At 41.6% G+C, this 20136-nt stretch overlaps 1 protein-coding gene across 1 annotated transcript in view; it reads right to left on the reverse strand.

Moving 5' to 3' along the window:
- The window catches only part of LOC111862623, a 200443-nt gene that overhangs the window by 3341 nt on the left and 176966 nt on the right, over window positions 1-20136 (reverse strand). The window contains exons 8-12 of the mRNA XM_023848141.2: window positions 16830-17087; window positions 13287-13348; window positions 10716-10920; window positions 5698-5843; window positions 1114-1236 (exon numbers count right to left, since the gene is read on the reverse strand). Of these exons, the coding sequence (XP_023703909.1) occupies window positions 1114-1236; window positions 5698-5843; window positions 10716-10920; window positions 13287-13348; window positions 16830-17087 (794 nt within the window). The remainder of the gene's footprint in view (window positions 1-1113; window positions 1237-5697; window positions 5844-10715; window positions 10921-13286; window positions 13349-16829; window positions 17088-20136) is intronic.

A 20136-nucleotide genomic window follows, 5' to 3' on the forward strand; every position in this document is an offset into this window, starting at 1 on the left:
AGCGAGCGAAGACAGTTCATGCCTTAGACCGCTCGGCTACCGTGACCGCCAGAGAAGAAGATATACCCAATGATATATAAAAGGTGGAATGGAGATGACATGTCATTTCTCTTAAGTATTTTAGAATATAAATAACATATGCATAGATAATAAATATAATATAATATATGGAGTGTGTAATGCTGTCAAGGTAAGTTGTTCAGGCTAATGGGTATGACACTTTAGAATCCTCAGTGCTATTTAATTAATATGGGATAATCAATAAAAATTGTGACTGAATGAGGAGCCACAAATGGTTAAGTTAGTACAAATATAACAACCGTTTCTGTCAGGGTATGAACCAGGAAAAGGTTCATAATTCAATTAATATCAATTCTTTATTAGTGTGTTTACCCACAGTGCAATGGCACATTAAAGCAAGGAGAAAAACAGAACAAACATGTACACAAAAAGAAAAGAGGAAACAACGCAGTATGCATCATTTAGACAACAACCATTCAATTAGAGCAACCACGTCAACCACAATGATGTGGGAAAAAGCATATATACATGAACATTGATCTTGAATGCAATTAAAATTCTATCAAATTCTATTTCATTCTTTTCTTATTTACATTCTTATTCGGTAGCCCAAAGGTCAATATTATAAAGCAAGCATGAGTAAAAAGACAAACAAAACAAACATGTACACATAGAAGAGACAAAAAAACAATGGGTAAAATTTAGACACTAACCATTCAATCAGTGCAACCATGCCAGGCATAATGCAGTGCGAAAAAACATACGCACGCACACACACACACACACACACAGTAATCTTGAGTACAATTAATATTAACAGCTTTTCATAATACATATTATCTTTGCTACTAATATTATTAGCACTACTGGCATTAAAACTACTGCAGCTGCTTCTGCTATCACTATTGTTGCTATAGTTTCTACTACTGATACTACCACTACCACCATCACTACTACTATGGATACTGCTATTAACACTTGGAATTTCAGAATTTGATGATTCTTCATAAGAAAAACAACCTGGCTGCTTGTTTTGTCTTCCTGATCATCACATAAGCCTCAAAATCTCAGAGTTTAATAAAATATGGATACCTTTTCCCGCATTAGGAGATCAAGTGGAGGTCTCTGTTTCGTGCCTCTACTTTCCTTGCTGACTTTCGCCACCAGGATCAGATTTTCTTTTGTCACATTGTATAATGCCAGGGTGCAGGAGGTCTGCAACACAACACAGCACATTTCATGTGTTTTTAAGTAGCAGAGGAACTACATAGGGAATGCCGTGCTGACTGCTGTTGAACTCACCGCTGCCACCACTTCCTATGCTGGCCGTGGGTGAGAAAGTCTCATGCTTACTGTACACCTAGAGTGCGGGTCAAGATATATATGTCATGGCACAACTAACCTTGCTTGGGGTGTAGAGGGACCTTCCTACATTTTATTGCCGACGCTACTGCTTAGCAACTCGGTGTTTTATCTCCTGGGTGTCAGATTTTGCTGTCATGACCTGGTGAGTCTGCCTCACTTCCAGCTAGTTCCAAGGTCAAGAATATATGGATCTGAATGTCCACTCCACCATACGCCGTCATGGCGTAGTGCTTAATTAGTTAAGCACAGGGACAAATTTAGCTTTGCTGTAAACATTATACATTTATATAGTAATTCCGTTTATGTTGCGACGATAACGAATATTCGGTGTCTATTTTTTGTGTCGATTGTTACCTTTCATACAAATATTTTGATAGAATTTATTTATATTCTTTACGTCAACGTTGATTTTGTCAAAAAGCTAGACTTCATTGTGATTAATATTGATTTTCAATTGATTCACTTAGCAGTCACCTCACCCGTTCATATTAATCTGACCTTGACAATTATTCATATACTCGTATATACGGCCATTGGTACTACCGGAATAGATGGAATTGCTGTTGATTATTAATGTGAATTTTGATGTAATAGTTCAAGTAATGAATAGAATTTTGCACTCGTCAGACATTGGAATGGAAATAGGAGTACAATGAGAGAGTACATCAGCTATTTGCAGACTTCAAGAAAGCCTTTGATTCAGTTTCGAAGGAAGTATTGTACAGTATTCTCATAGAGTTTGGGGTATTTATTCATGAAACTAGTTAAGTTGATTAAAATATGTTCAAATTTAACTTATAGTACAGTCCACATAGGTAAACGCGTGCCTGATTATTTTCCTACCCAAAGTGGTCTAAAACAAGGAGATGTTTATGGATATAGCTTTTCAAATTTGCTTTAGAATATGCCATTAGGAAGGTTCAGGAAAAACAGGTGGGACTGGCATTAAATGGGGCACATCAACTTCTAGTTTATGCTGATGATGTGAATCTATTGGGAGATAATATAGACATCATAGAGAAAAACACAGAAACTTTAATTGATGCTAGTATGGAGTTTGGTCTAGAATGAAAGGCAGAGAAAACGAAATATAAGTTGCTGTCTCGTCACCAGAATGCAGGGAAAAATCATGACATAAAGACAGCTACGAGACTCTTTGAAACTGTGACACAGTTAAAATATTTAGGAACTGCAGTAACAATTCAAAATTTGATTTGAGAGGAAATTAAGAGGACATTGAACTCGGGTAACGCTTGCTACCATTCAGTTCAGAACCTTTTGTCTTCTCGTCTGCTGTCTAAAAACGTAAAACTTAAAATATACAAAACAATATTTTCGCCTGTGGTTCTGTTTGGGTGTGAAATTTGGTGTATGACATTAAGGAAGGAACATAACCTGAGGGTTTTTTGAAAAGAGGGTGCTGAAGAGAGATGAAGTGACAGGAGTTTGGAGAAAACTGCACAACGAGGAGCTTCATAACTTGTAATTTTCATCAAATTTAATTAGAATGATGAAGTCAAGGAGGTTGGGATTGGCACAGTATGTAGCACGAGCAGAGGAGAAAAATGCATATTGGATTTTGGTGGGAAGGCCAGAATGACAGAGACTACTAGGAAGACCAAGACGTAGACTGGTGGATAACATTACAATGGTTCTTAGAGTTATAGAATGGGGTGATGTGGCTTAGTATAGGGACCAGTGGTGGGCTCTTGTGAACATGGTAATGAGCCTTCGGGTTCAACAACATATTTGGAATTTCTTGAGTAGCTGCACAACTGGCGGCTTCTCAAGAAGAGCTCAGCTCCATGAAGTTTGTTAGTACCGCCGGCATAGTGTTGCCTAATCCTCGTCTTAAATCAACGTTTATTATAAGCAATTTACTTACATACTCTATTTTTCTTATAACTGTGGAACAATATATTTTAATTACCGTATTTACGCATGTATAGGCCGCGTGCGTGTATAGGCCGCAGCACAATTTTCAGACAGAAATTATAGAAAAAATAATTTTCTTGGAATATTATTTCAGAAGCAGAAATTATTCCGAAATTTGGCAAATATATTTTTTTTTTAATGAAGTGTGATTTCGAATATTTCGAATATAAGCCGCACCCCAGTTTTCCTCTTGAATTTTTGGCAAAAAATGTGCGGCCTATACATGCGTAAATACGGTACTTCTGGATTGACAATTTTTCCCTTCAGTCTTCTTGCAATATCCTCCAGGTGAACACAAATACACAAAGACAAACGTTTTATCATCATTTTCTTCCGTTTATAAATGTGACAGTTAATCTTTATAGAAGTCGTCTAAAATTTCCCACGGGTATTTATCTTGTGTAATGCAGCTACAGACCGGAAGTTATATCCTGTACACTGGAGGGGCTAGAAAATGTAATTACAGTCCAAACTAAGGACGAACTTACACACACAATCATCAAAACGCTAATATGGAGAAGATATAGATTTTCAGCCTTTACGTTCAACTACTTATGCAACGGGTATTCAAATATCACCGGCCTTAGTAGCCCTCTGAAACTACCGACAGGCAAGCAACCACCCGTTGAAAAGCAGATTACATGTCTGTTTGAGTACTACATGTGAAGCCTCTGATTATTTCTCATATTACGATACTCTGACTTAGGTTGAGGGATGCTTTCTGTGTGCTACACTCCGTGCTCGACTCTCAGGTTTGAGGTATGGAGGCTGTATAGGATTTTCATGAATTCGTGAATTGAGAACAGGGAGAAATAAATCCGCATATCGGTCCATGGGACCGCCTCTGTGGTCAGAATTCCTGGCTACAGATCCAGAGGTCCCCGGTTAGATTCCCGGTGCTATCAGATTTTGTGTGAAGTAGTGGGTCTGGAACGGGTTCCGCTCAGCCTCCTGAGGATAATTAAGGAGTTATTTCAAGGAACTAGTGGCTCCGGTCTAGAAAACCGAGATCAATGGCCGTGGGGATCCGTTGCGCTGACCACGCAACACCCTCTATCCGCTAAAGTTGCAATTAACTTCGCCGACAAGCGGCGATAGCTCGGTCGGTATAGTTCGCTTGCAGACTAAAGGCCACGGGGTATCAGGTCCATGTCGGGTTTTGATTAGGATCTTTAATATTTGGAGTCAGAAACACTGAGGCTGTAATAATCCATAATTTAATAATTTTTTGTAATAACACGGGTATATTTTCAACATGCTTGTCCCACAGACGAGGAAGTTACGTGTGGGCTTCTCATAACACATCCTCCTGTTCAGTCCCCAGTAACTTTAGTTTTTGTAGTAACACCTGAAGGGAAGAGACCATTTGGGAGAGCGAGAGTGATTGTGATATTGAATTTGACATTAAAATATTAAAGGAACAAGATATGAGACTATGATCTGGAATTTTCTGGCTCTGGATGGTGACCAGTGTCGGCCATTTGTGAACATTATTATGAATCTTCGAATTCCATAAAGATGTGGCGTTTATTGACCAGCTGAATGTTTTTAATAAATTCTCCAGAAGCACACCTCTTCACGAAGTTGGTTACTACAGCTGCAAAGGTAATAATCCATATTTGGATGCACATAGTCACACAGACGTTCTCTGCAGCTCGACATTCTGGATTCGCTTTGCCATATATGTACTTTTCTTAAAGTTCTAAAAGTTTTTGTTACAACTGTTTTAGTTTTCATCATTGTTATTATTACTATAGGTACAATTATTCATATTTTAATATCGTTAATATGCTTTCTAGGCCGGTCACAGTAGCCGTACGGTCTTCGTTCGTTCGGACGCTGGGATCTTGGGTTCGAATCCCACTTCAGGTATTTACGTTTGGTGTGTGTATGCGTTTATTCTGTCTTTGTGTTGTCCTGTGTTTAGGTAGAGGCCTTGCCACGAGCTGATCACTCGTCCAAGGATTCCTACCGTCTGTGAAAAAATTATTATGGAACTTAATAAGATATCAGGGCCCCAAATTGACTGGAAGAGCCTCTGTAAAATATTAATATGCTTTCTACTATATTTACCATGGTTACCGAATTGCGATAATGGTGGTCCTAGTGTTGGTTAAACGTCATATTTTCGGGAGTCCGTTATAGATAAATAATTAGAAAGTATGAATTTGGAGTGGCCTCTGATAGCTTAACATACATACAGAATTTCATTAAAATTCGTTTAGCAGTTCTGAAGCTGAAATATGCTGAGTGCCGGGCAAAAAGACAGACTCGACGATCCCTACATGACTTGCACACAACGCAAAGAAAGTCTGTTGAGGTTCACAGTGAGGAATCATTTACGGCATGAGGGAAGTAGAGCATTGAGAGGCTTACCTTATTGCTGAACTCGTGACGCATGAAATCTTGGAGGGAGACCACAGCATCTTGTACAGACAGGTTGCTGTGTGGTTTGAGCAGAGCTTCATCAGTCTCGCTGTAGCCCAAGAACAGGAACACGCCCTGGGGCAATTTGTATGCGTCTGCAATGCATAGAACCAGAATACATTACAGTTCTCTGAAACGTGTGCGTTAATCCATTTCAGTCACCTCCTATTGCATTCTTCAGTTCACCTTTACCTGAAAGGAAAGGAGGGGGGAAAAAAAGGAAATTCAATTTTGTGACACTTTACATTTGATATCAAGAAAACTCAACTTAACACTTCTTTGGCGAACAGCTGTGTTCGTGCAGGGTCCAATGCTTTACAGGCTGGTCTATGTCTCCAATATTAGGGACTAATGTGACGAGCGTTACATCCGCACTCTATGTTTATACACAAAACAACAGCATATCCCAGACCGGACTTCATGAGGAACGGTGGACGAAGTCAGAAGATCGGCGGTATGGTCTCCTAGTGACGACAGCGTAGGGAACACTCGTGGTCGAATGAATTCATGTCGATTGTCGTTGGTCACATGACAGACTGATTATTATCCATGTGGCCGGGACTTGAATAGAATATCTCTGATCATTCAAATTCGTTCACCGTTTGCAATGTAGTCCCGGCTGATATGGATGTCAGTTCTGTGTGTAAATATAGCAGGAGAACATAAGCTTTATCAATATTTGCTGATGGTCATTTATATATGTAGTAGGTAGCAGGAAGGTTATACTTTCAGATAGGTGCAGCGCGGACTCAGTTCAATACAAATGTGATATGAATGCTGGAACATAAACATAAAAAATCTCAAAACATCATTTCTCTCATAAATTTATTATGGTTGAGTCAGATCTTGCTCTAAACGGCTGCAGCATTCCATTCCTAGACCGTGTAAGATATCCAGGTATGATCCTTCACAGAACCATTACATGGAAGCCATACGAAGAAATTACTGAAGCTAACGAGTTCAGAATACAACTCTTTAATGAACCGTCACAACACAGCAAATAGTAAAACATCAAAGTCAGCGTTCAGCTGTGGCTTTGCTACATGTTCAGAATATTTATTAGAGTCTACACATTTTAAAATGTTTAACGATCTAGCAATAATATTATATTAAATCTCCACAAAACATTCAATTATATAATTTACTGCTCTCCCGCCTGGGAATTTGCGGCAGACATTGGCATTACAGCCCTTGAAAAACGAGGTTCTCAGTGCCGAAGATAATTTTTTGAGGCGCACATCGGTTCGCAATTTCCATATGGTTTTCGTGGTATCGCATATTTGTGATTATATGATAAAAACGCGCAGAGAGCAAACGTAAGTCATACACAATCATGGGAATAGAAAAGTTAGCAACATATAATTAGGTGAGGCAAGACATATAAGAAATACAAGAACTTTAAAATTGTCAGCGTTCGTACTTCCAGCCAGCATTAGCTGCATGGCCAGAATGTTGTCGGGGAGCTTCCTGGCTTCGCTTAGTGGGAGGTGGAGTCCAGCTGGGTCCATTCGGCACGGCGGCCACTGATTGGCCTATTGTACCTGCCCCGGATGATTATGATGATGGAGGATTTGGTGGAATGAAGATTGGCAGGGGAAACCGAAGTACTCGGAGAATACCCGCCCCAACGCCACTTTGTCCACCACAAATCCCACTTGACCGGACCCGGGATCGAGCCCGGGCCGCCGCTGTGGGAAGCCAGCGATTAACCGCTTTAGCTGTGGTGCGGCCGAGGTACGGGCTTGGGTCTGGAACATGTCATTACAGTGAATGCAATAGAAATGAAATATGAGAATTCTGATTGGCAGATACGCAGTCCTATTTGTATTTTTCAGAGAATAAGAAGATTGGTTCTCAGTTGCTGCTATACTAGTTATAATTTTCGCATATTTGTCCCTTTATAAATGGAACATTCCCTGTAAATATAAAAACTAACATAATTTCAAATATCCCCAAACGTAAATTCTATTTCATCAACTTTTTGATGTTTTGTAATTAAACCCATTTCAATACCAAACAAAGAACCTTGCACATAGATTCCTGGACGAATGGACGCTATAATCTTACTAACATGTTTACACAGTATGTAGAGGTTTCCATTTCGATCTCTGTCACACACTATGATTAACTTTCAATCCTGCTTGGTCTTTCTCTCTCGGATTAACTAGAACACAGGATGAGGTCACGTGTAACACACAGTGAGTAAAGGGAATGCCACGATGCAGGGGTGAGTTGATAGCTGGAAGCTGAATTGAAATGTTTCCTATGTTGGTATTGGTTTTAATTATGGATGCACTGAGAAGATTATACATTTCACCTACTACACATGACACGCATAATTTGCGCTGTTGTATCCCTCCGCCAGCAGGAAACTGTAACACTAATCTGGAAGATGGCTACAGATTGTAGCTTTGTTTCCTAAGATATCAGGCTCTCATAAAGCAGCTATATTTATCTGAATTTTTTGAAAAAGATTAATAATAAATCAGATCTGCTTCTATGAAAAAAAGATTAACCGTAAGAAGGAAGTAGAATAATTGTTTGGAATTATTAAAATTAGTTGGTTGAGGCGGGTTCAAGTCCCGAAGAGGTAATCGAATTTTTTTCAATTGACCTAATTTTTCCAGCCGTACTATGGCCCTGGGGTCGACTCAGGCTCTAACAGAAATGAGTACCAGGAATATTCTTGGAATGTTCTTGGGAGTAAAGGGTGGCCGACGCGTAAGTCTAACCTTACCGCCATCTATGAGCCGTTTGTCTAGAAAATGTGGGAGCCTCAACATCTCACAACCCTATGGGTCTCCACGGCCTGTTACAGGGATACCTTTAATTACTATTTTACTTTTTATTTACAGTTTAAATTCCTCTCTTCAACAACGCCAATATGGCTATTATGCGAAATTCAAATAATTGTGTGAAAATATGATGCACAGAGGTAAGGGAACCATTGAATATAAAATTATACAACTGTTGATAAAGTGTTCTTATAATAACGAACAAACAGCCATAAGCATAGACTTCATTCGTTGAAATCCGAACAGCAGACCGACGAACACACGCACTGTACGTGGAATGTCCTTGACACTGCCACAAAATGCTCGAAGTTCGTCACGTTGAGCGTATTTCTGTCTTTATATTGCATTCAGTCCGAAAATACGATAGGAAGTAAACCGGTAACAAGAGGCCGCGCCATAGCTCAAGCTGTTAGTCGATGGCTTCCCACTGTGGCGACCCGGGTTCGATCCCGGTTCTGGTCAAGTGGGATTTGTGGTGGACAAAGTGGGGTAGGTTTTCTCCGGGTACTTCGGTTTCCCTTGCCAATCTTCATTCCACCAATTGCTCCACAACCACCCTCACCTACCATCTGGGGCTGGTACAATAGGCCAGAAGTGGCCGCAGTACAGGGGATTTAGTCCCACCCCACTAGCAATAAAAAAACGGTAACAAGTCTAAATAAATTCGGAGCGAACAAAACAAACAAACTCCGTGCCTTGTACTCCTCAAGCGAACTATACCGACCGAGCGACCGCCGCTTGTCAGAGAAGTTAGCGCCAACTTTAGCGGAGAGAGGGTGTTCCGTGGTCGTCGCAACGAATCCCCACGGTCGTTAATTTCGGTTTTCCAGACCGGAGCCGCTATTCCCTTGAAATATATATTCTCAGTTATCATCACGAAGCTGAGTGGACCCCGTTCCAGACCCACTACTTCTCAGAAGATGCAGTAGCGCCGGGATTTTAACCCGGGATCTCTGGATCTGTAGCCAAGAACTGTGACCACTAGACCACAGAGGCTGTCGAAATTCGAAATTCGGCCGGGGTCTATTAATCCTCACTGTGGATTTTAGGTCTTCTTCAGTCACTACAGCATATATCGGTATAGTGGAACATAAGACAAGCCTTTTCCTGCCGCATGCCTCTCCAATTTCATACCAAAATATCCTGCTACGTCTAATTTAAAATTATGTAAACTTCATGGCTGAGCTGTAGGCGGCGTGCAGTGAAGTAACCAAACAACGAAACAACGAAGCAACTTGTCCACCGGAAGAGCCACTCTTCATAGATTGATGGCATTTACTGAGAGGGGAGAAACGTAAGTGAACAGTTTAACTGTAATCTTAGTGCATCCGGTGCACACATAGATATTCGTGTACGCAAAGCGCCAATGTGGCAGCTACAGGTACCACAAGTAAAACCCACTTTATATTTCAGTGACAAGGATAAAAATACTTTGTTCTTGTTCTAACGCTTCTGATATGTATTCGGGAAATATCGAGTTCGAATCTCGGTCGAAACACAGATTATAATGAGTTTCTATGTAGTTTTCCTCAGTCCCTCCAGGCGGGAGAATGCCGGTATAATATCTCGAAACAAACGATGACCACTTCCATCTGCATATTTTAAATTAATCACTGAATTCTACCATTTGGAGATAAAAACCGAGCTATTGTGAAGCTTCGTTAAATAAACACTCACTCACTCATGAAGCTGAGCTCGTCTTGAGAAACCGCCAATTGTGCAACTACTCAAGAATTTTTTATGGAACCCGAAGGTTCATTACCGTGTTCACAAGAGCCCTCCACTGGTCCCTATCCTGATCCAGATCAATCCAATCCATAACATCCCATACTATCTCTCTAAGATCCATTTTAATATTGTCCACCCACATACGTCTTGTTCTTCCTAGTGGTCTCTTTCCTTCTGATTTTCCCACAAATATCCTATATGCATTCCTCTTCGCCTCCATTCGTGCTACATGCCCTGTCCATCTCATCGTCCTTGACTTGATCATTCTAATTATACTTGAGAAGAGTACAAGTTATGAAGCTTCTCATTATGCAGTTTTCTCCAACCTCCTGTCACTTCATCTCTCTTCGGTCCAAATATAATAGCCCTACTAGTGATATCAAATACTTGGAACGAACGGACGTTAAATTTATTGAAGGGTCGGCTGGAAGCGAGAAGACTTACCAGGTGCGGGCCGCATACAGATGAACCGGCCAGAGTAACAGAGGCAGCGTCCGCGGTAGGCTTGGTACGCAGGGGCCGCGTGGTTGTAGAAAGCGAAATCCGTCTTGCACGGGGCCCTCTCAACGCACACCGTATTACAGCTCAGAGACTCACCCTCGTTACATTGACACAACTCGGAGCATTCCGGCTCGTCATCTCGGTAGAGCTGCAACAGTTGCATCTTGTTATGTAAATCACTGTACATTATCACAAACGGGGGCGTCTACACAACAATACATCTAGGAAAGGAAACGATGACAAATCGGTAATAATGTAACAAAAAACGAACTCCGTGGCCTGTAATCCGCAAGCGAACTATACCGACCGAGCGACCGCCGCTATTCGGCGAAGTTAGTGTCAACTTTAGCGGATAGAGGGTGTCACGTGGTCAGTGCAACGGATCCCCACGGTCGTTAATCTCGGTTTTCTAGACTGGAGCCGCTATTTCCTTGAAATAGCTCCTCACTTATCATTACGAGGCTGAGTGGGCCCCGTTCCAGACCCACTACTTCTCAGAAAATCTGGTAGCGTCGGGAATCGAACAGGGACCTCTTAATCTGTAGCGAGGAACTTTGACCACCAGACCAAAGAGGCGATCTTACTAATGTAATACCATTTCGTTTATTGTGAAAAGGTGTTGCGGTATATGTTTTGACATTCAAGAGGTCATTATCATGCCTACTTACAGAAGAAAACTGTAATGAAGACAGAACTCTGCAACGAGGCCTGCAGATATCGTCGTTTCTAAGGTTCGTAAGGGCACGTGGGTGAAAATCACAATCAGAACTTTCGCTCAGCAACGAATTTTGTGGTGAGTGACACATAAGCTGATGGTCGTGACCTATGTAACGCTTTATCTCGAATTGAGATTAGTTATTTTCTTTGCTTTCCTCGCTTTTGCCTCTATATTTCTGAGTCTGACTAACAGAATGCTGTGTACATTCACCAGTTCACAATCACTGACAAAATCCCTACGTTTTCTCTGAATGCCTCGAAGCAAAACTTTTGTGACTTTCAGTTACCGATGCCAGTAATTCTACAACAAGGTTGTTTACGAAAAGTTTCTTTCCATGTCGCTATCCTTTACAGAGCAGTTTGTGCACACGGTTAAGCAGCGAACATCAATTTCTGCCTCTCATGCTAAGAGGAGGCAGCGCTTGCCACAATTTTCCTGCACACGAATCTGTGTATTATAGAATTGCAAAACTTATTCTCAGTCGCTATAACGTAAGGAAATGTTATCCTTGTAGCAGGCCGTGGAGGCCAATAAGGTTGTGAGACTTCGAGACTTCCACATTTTCTAGACAATCGGCTCACAGATGGCGGTAAGTTTGTCAGCCTTACGCACCGGCCTCCCTTTACCCTCCAGGAATATTCCTGGTACTCATTTCTGTTAGAGGCTGAGTCGAACACAGGGCCATAGTGAGGCTGAAAGGTTTAGGTAAATTGAAAAAAAAAAATTCAACTCATCGGGACTCAAACTCGCGACCTTCCGGCTTGTAGCATAGTGCCTCAACCAACTACACTACCGCGTGTCTCATAATGTAGTAAGTTTCTTGTAATATTCTTTCACCCCATTAATTGTAATACACTAGTCGCTTATTTGCCGATCACAATGGCCGCACGGTCTAAGTTGTGAAATGTGTTCGCTCGAACACTAGGATCATGGGTTCGAATCTCACTCAAGGCATGGATGTCTATGTGCGTTTATTCTGTGTCTGTGTTGTTCTGTGTGTATGTAGCGGCCTTGCGACGGGCTGATTCCACGTCCAAGGAGTCCTACCGACTGTGTATGGGATTAAGAAAATGAAAAAGCAGCCAAGGTCCAACAAAGGGCTGTAGAGCCACAGACAAACAGATGATTATAGCAAAACCCGTACAGTCATTCGTAAAGCAAGCAGTGCACGGTGTATAAACGCTGTACTGTGGTAGTCGCCCTCGGCTATGAAATAAGGAAATAGGCCTCCAATAGGGCCGCACCATAGCTTGAGCAGTTAGTCGATGGCTTCCCACCGCGTCGGCCCGGGTTCGATCCCTGGTCTGGTCAAGTAGGATTTGTGATGAACAAAGTGACGCTGGGGCAGGTTTTCTCCGAGTACTTCGGTTTCCCCTGCCGGTCTTCATTCCACCAAATTCTCCATCATCATAATCACCCGAGGCAGGCTACAATAGACCAATCAGTGGCCGCCGTGCCAAGTGGACCCAGTTGGACTCCACCCCCCCCCTAAGCGATTTTTTTTGGCTTCCAGTTAAATGTTGACTCTTGTTGAAGAGAAGGATCTATGCTAGGAACTTAAAAGAAAATAATTGTAATTTATGGTTTTGTTTTTTCTTTTTCTTTCCCGAAATATGCAGTTATGATGATGGTACGTTCTTAAAATGTGAAGTTACGAAGTTGCTGAGTTTTCTCCATGCATAGTGCGTGTTACTGAAAACAGATGTAGGTTATTTTTTAAATTATGCATGTCATCAACTTTTTCGCGGAAGGGAGCTGATGTCTGTAAGTGGGCAGATCGTGCAACGGCCACTCACCCGTTTTCCTTTTCCTTCTCGGATGTACTGCACAGAATGGTCACGATGTACAGCACAGAAACCTGTAAGAGAAAACTGTCGTTATAGATCGGCGAAAACAAAAGTCTCTTCTAAGGTATTTACCCCTCCCTCTCTCTCTCTCTCTCACACACACACACACACACTCACATACGTGTACATTCATATGGCTCCATATTTTATTTTAGGAATTATGTCAAATATTGTTGGGGTACGCAGCAGTGTAGCTGGTTGAGGAACTTTACTACAAGACGGAATATGGTGGATTTGATTCCCGATGAGGCCATTGTATTTTTCAATTGACCTAACACTATGACCCTGGGGTCAACATAGCCTCTAACATAAATGGGTACCAGGAAACTTCCTGGGGCCAAGGGCGGCCGGGGCGTAAGGCTGACAATCTTACCGCCGTCTGTGAACCGATTGTCTACAAAATGTGGGAGGCTCGACGTCTTACATCTATATTTACGTAATTAAAAAATAAAATTACTGTACATTTTACTTGTGAGAACTCGGATAGCTTATTTGGTATAACGACTGGTTACGGGTTGGACTGCTGAGGGATCGGGGTTTGAGTTCCGGTAAGGTCAAGAATTTTATTTTCTCCACGTAGTCTACATCGGCTCTGGGGACCACCTAACTTCCTTTCCAATAGGTACTGGGGGCTCCTTTCCCGGGGGTAAAGCGGCGGAGGCGTGAAGCTGACCACTCACCTTCAACTAGTGTCGAGGTAAAGAAAATTTGGATCTATACATCCACTCCCCAAATGTCTTCATGGTGTAGTATTTAGTTAGATAAGCACAGGGACAACTTTACCTTTTTTACATTTTACTGGTACAGTACGCTTTTGTCATACATATTATATACACACATAGTACAAGGTATATAAAATCCCATGTACTTACAGGTGATTTAAGGGATTTTCAAGGTTATTCTGATTCTTCGCGATTTTTGGTTTGCGCTCCAATTTTAGAACGTAACCCCAAGCAATCTGCAACTCCATTTCAGTGAAAGTCGTGATTAATTAAGTTACTATCAATACAAGGAATACGAAATGGGCAAGGCTTGTAGCATGAATGGCAGAGAAGAGGAATGCATATTTGAGATTCTCACAGCCCTGATTATGAAGATTCCTATCTTCTGGGAAATATCGCGGAATAGTGCGCTGAAAGTAAATCGATGTTTCGAAGGCACATATCGCCTCTATCTTCAGGGTCGAATAATAAACCAAGTAAAAGTAACATGAAGCATGTACCTCAGCTCACTACCTGCTTTATGCTTGTTTCTTCCTTGGATTATTCTTCAAACCTTGAAGATAGTGATATGTTCCTCCGAAACGTCGACTGCCTTACAACATACTACACGATGTCATATCCCAAAAGATACGACTCTTAATCTTCAATGCATATTCATAAAAAATCTTCTGAGCTCTAAAACTTGTTCTTCATAGCCTTTCTTTCCCCTGGAACAACTCATTCGATGTTTCGTCACTGCTGTATCTCAGGGTTCTTGTTAGCATGACCCCGTACAAGGATCCGCGGAGTTCAAATATAGTCTTATCTTCGGATGATAAAATCCAAAAGGATACCGTCGCCACCAGACAGACAAAATCTCTTGTCGCAAACATGGCAGATCAAAGAAGGGGATATCCAGACAAATACATTCAAACAAACATGCTCCTTTTCAGCCTTCGTAATATACACGCGTAAGTAAGTCATACCCCGTGGGATCTTTAATACGTAGCTAAGTAATGTCTCTGTATAAAACCCCCGTTGCTAGACAACAGATTCCTAACACGCACCAATGGATTAAGAAAAAAGTTAGTTGCAAGAGCGCGGCTGTGAAAGGAAGACTCTATGTGTGATACCTGAAGAGTGTAATTCAGTGAGACTGTTATACTTCCCATGTTAAAGTCCGTTGCTAGGAAACGGTTAGAAGAAATTGTAATGTATTCAGGACACAAGTCCGTGTGTCAGTGATCAGAAAATTGTACAAGTAATTGCGAGTCGTGTGTTAACGTGGTCAATAAATCCAATATCTCATCCTACCCCGTCTATAGTCACCCTTAAATCGTGACGATACTAATATCCCCCCCCCCAAGTTAATTCAGAATCCCAATATTGTCATCTTCAAAATTATTCATAATGGCTGGAGTGTAAAGGCCAACTAATATTTACGCATAAATTATGTTTTATGAAATGACCTGAAAAACTCAGACATGTGAACACCCTGCAATCTGGCCGTTCTGTCTGTCGCTATCTTGAATGTGTTTGTATTGCTCAATCACTCACAAGTCATAGAGTTGAGCCCTTCTTGAGAAGCCGCCAATTGTGCAGCCAATGAAGAACTTTCAAGCAGTTTATAGAACCCGAAGGTTCATTACCGTGTTCACAAGATCCCTCCACTGGTCCCTATCCTGAGCCAGACCAATCGAATCCATACCACCCCATCCTATCTCTCTAAGATACACTTTAATATTATCAAATCCACCTACATCTTGGTCTTCCTAGTCATCTCTTTCCTTCTGGTTCTCCCACCAACATCCTACATGTATTCCTATTCTCCATTTGTGCTACATTCCCTGCCCATATCATCCTCATTGACTTGATCATTCTAATTATACTTGGAGAAGAGTACAAGTTATGAAGCTCCTCATTATGCAGTTTTCTCCAACCTCCCGTCACTTCATCTCTCTTCGGTCCAAATATTCTCCTCAACACCCTGTTCTCAAACACCCTCAGTCTATGTTCGTCCCTTAATGTCAGAGACTAAGTTTCACACCCATACACAGCCACAGGCAAAATTATAGATTTGTATATTCTAATTTTTATATTTTTGGACAGAAGACGAGAAGACAAAAGGTTCTGGACTGAATGGTAGCAAGCATTACCCGAATTCAATCTCCTCTTAATTTCCTCCTGAATCAGATTTCGATCTGTTATCGTTGTTCCCAAATATCTCAACTGTGCCACATTTTCAAAACATCTGTTTCCTATCTTTATGTCATGATTTTGTCCTACATTTTGGTGACGAGACAGCAACATATACTTAGTTTTCTCTGCGTTTACTTCTAGACTAACCTCCTTACTAACGTCAATTAAAGTATTGCGTGTTTTTCTTTATGGTATCTATATTATCAGCCAGTAGATTCACATCATCGGCATGGTTCAAAAGCTGATGTGTACAACTTAGGCTGGGGCCACACAAGCGCACGAAGTACGTCCGTTGCAAGTCACGTACTTTATGACGGACGTTACTGAGGACACCAGACAGTTGCAGAATGCGGTACGTAGTTTTTTGTCAGTAATGGAGCCAGAAGAAAGCGTAGCATTCGCCTCTCCTGTTTATTTCTACAACGGACGCATTTTGTGCGCTCGTGTGGCCCCAGCCTTAATTTCAGTCCCACCTGGTGTTCTTATTTCTACTGGTAGAATTTCCCATACATCTGCCATGATTTGCGAAAGTGCAGAGGACACTTGGGCGTGGATGGAACTACCATTTTCGGAGGGTGATGTGTCTACTCACGAGGCGGTAAAGTCGTGGTTGTTGTGGTGGGAATGGTACTGGGCATGTCCTCCAGTTCTGTGCTCTGGAGTCCTTCTTCGGGCAGAATCCTACTTGTTGTCGTCGCAGAGGGCATCATGATGGGAGTCACCCTCCTTGATGTCATGTCAGGTTGGTGCGGGCCCCATGTGGGGATTGAGCTGCTACTAGTCGTCGAGATTGTTGTGGTCTGAAGCCCCTCCGTGGACCGCTTCGTGTGGTAATCTTTCTGCGATTCCACTGGAAACCCAAAAAGCAATAGGATGGATTTTCTCCTACCAGTATCAACACTACAATAACATGGACACGGTACTGGTATGACCGGATTACTGGAAATTGAAGAGAGTAGTTTAATATATTCTAAAATAATTCCACTGGTGATGATGATAATAATAATAATAATAATAACATAATAATACCGAGTGACAACTTACAGCACCATAAATATAATCAGCAAATATATTTATTGTTATTAGTGGGGTGGGTTTCCCCATGCACTTAGACCAGTTATTGGTCCATTGTGCGTCCCCCTTTAATTTCTACTGTCGCCATACCCTACCGGTACTCGTGCGTGCTATCAGCCCCGTTCAGCCAACGAGGTCGGCCCGGTACCCGATATTTCCCCCATCTACCAGAGGCATTGGAAACTACTTGGGTGGGAAATGTGTTGCCTAATTTTGCTCAGAGGTCTCCTAGAGACATGTGGATCTTTTACGTGCCGTAAATCTACGACACAGGATCCACGGCTTAAAGTCCCTCCCGGAGGACTTGTTCCCTGAATTTTTCCGCCCTTAAAAATTCCACGACCTCCGCCGGGTTTGAACCTGCGTACCTTGAGTCATGAGGTGGGAACGTTACACCTAGATTACGGAGGCCGCTATCAGCAAATATTATATAAGAACACAAAATTCAAATTCCATTTGGACTCCAGTGTGAATCAGAATATATCAATTCCTAACAACAAACACGAATTCTTGGCTGTAAGTTGAACATTGGGTGAAATCATAGAAAGAAATCAAGAAAAAGAGTGTATTTACAAATTTGCATTATATAATGGGGGCACTAAGCTACAAGCCGGAAGGGCGCCGGATCGAATCCCGATGAGGTGGATTTTTTCAATTTACCTAATCCTTCCAGCAGCACTATGGTCCTAGGGTCGACTCAGCCTCTAACAGAAATGAGTACCAGGAATATCCTTGGGGGTTAAATGGCGGCCTGAGTGTAAGGCTGACATCACCACATTTTGTGAGCCGATTATCTAGAAAATGTGGGAGGCTCGACATCTCACAACCCTATGGGCCTCCATGGCCTGTTACAGGGATACCTTTAACTTTTTTACATTATATAATAATAATAATTCACTCAGAATTACTGGGTTTTCGGACTTCTTCCATCATCTGGATTTCTAGAGACAAGAAAACACAATGTTTCGGCAGCTGGATCTGTTTCCGTCCTCAGGTGTGGGGGAGAAAGACACCTACTTACTTGGGTCCCTTACAAAGAACTAACCTCAATCACATGACAACCCTGTCGAGTGACCGTCGGTTATAACATAAGACTCGATCTGACAGGGTTGTCCAGTGAGCTCTTCCTGAGGGACACAAATGAGTAGGTGTCTTCCCCCTCACCTGAGGACGGAAATACTTCCAGTTTCCGAAACGTTGTGTATTCTTGTCTCTAGAAATACAGATGATATAAGAAGTCCGAAAACCCAGTAATTCTGAGTGTTATATATCACCGTCAGAACCCTTTAGAATCGAATAATAATTCAATTTAATCCTGCATATTTACTTACTTACTCAAGCGTCAAAAGCCCAATTACAAAGCAAACACGAGCAACAGAAGAAGCAAAGAACATAAACGGAAACCAACCAAGGTCACTTTTATAATTTACACAATTATGATAATGATGATTACTTTACTATTGCACTGATTGACTGATTGGCTGATTCAACAGCCTAACGGCCAATTACAGAGTCACGATGAGAAGAAGAAATCTATTCATTTAGCAGAACGCTTGCCAACAACTGCATGGTGTATCAAGGAAACCCTTGAAATAAATAATAAATGAAATATGAAAAAGAACAAATTAACTATAATTATGCAAAGGAAAATATTATCACGGGAAACCCCATTCCTGTTGAAAACATGAAGACTACTAGCACAGCTGATACACCGGGAAATAATCCCAAATTTATGTAGTTTGTACACTGAAACCAACAGCAAAAATTGTATAGTGACAATTTGTTTTGTCATTAAAACATGGAACAAAAACAAACTACAACTTTCCGTCATTGGGAATAAACTGCGTTTAATTTTAAACACTCAACAATCATGAACAATACAATGTTATGAGATACATATGATATCGTGTAGTACGGCGCAAGTTAACTGACGTTTCGGAGGAAAGTACTGTCTCCAGCTTCAGGGTGGAAGGGAAGGCAAGAAGTAGGCGGTAAGCCTTCACAGTATTTTCAAAATTACCGTTATGAGAACCTCAAACTTACTGATGGTGGTGATGATAATGTGCATGCACAATCTCCAATTTATGTCAAGCCGTTGCTAGGTTTTGGCGTTGCTTCGAGGGTGAGAAACAAGATCTTCATGTACAGTTGCTAGGATACGAAGAATGAGCCGAGCCGAAATAAGTTCTGTCGCTGACGTCATGCGGGGTGAGCAATGACGTCAGGAAGGGCGAATAATATAGATAAAAGAGGAATACGGAAAAAATAATGGAAGGAAATAATTATAAGAAATAGGCGGGGGGGGGGGNGGACAGAAGACATTTCTCCCGTCGTGTTTGATGGGTCGTCTTTTAATTCCAATCAGTTCTTTACTTATTTACTTGCTGAACTCAAAAGCCTGAGGCCAATTACAGAGTCAGTAAAAATAAGAAAAGAAAACAACACAGAAATAACAAACGGAAAACCAGGACCCCTCCCAATGACACACACACTGACTAAGGTAAAGGGTAAATTAATCAAACAACAAAAGCAAACTCCGTGGTTTTAGTCTGCAAGAGAACTATACAGAACGAGCGACCGCCGCTTGTGAGCAAAGTTAGTGCCAACTTTTGTGGATATAGGGTGTCACGTGGTCAGCGGAACGAATCCCTATGGCCGTTAATTTCGGTTTTCTAGACCGGAGCCGCTATTTCCTTGAAATAGCTCCTCAATTATCCTCACGAGGCTGAGTGGACTCCGTTCCACACCAACCACTTCTCAGAAAATCAGGTAGCGCCAGGAACCGAACCCGACCTCTGGATCTGTAGCCAAGAACTGTGACCATT

The sequence above is a fragment of the Cryptotermes secundus genome, unplaced genomic scaffold, assembly GCF_002891405.2.
Source record: "Cryptotermes secundus unplaced genomic scaffold, Csec_1.0 scaffold2487, whole genome shotgun sequence".
Lineage (NCBI taxonomy): Eukaryota > Metazoa > Arthropoda > Insecta > Blattodea > Kalotermitidae > Cryptotermes > Cryptotermes secundus.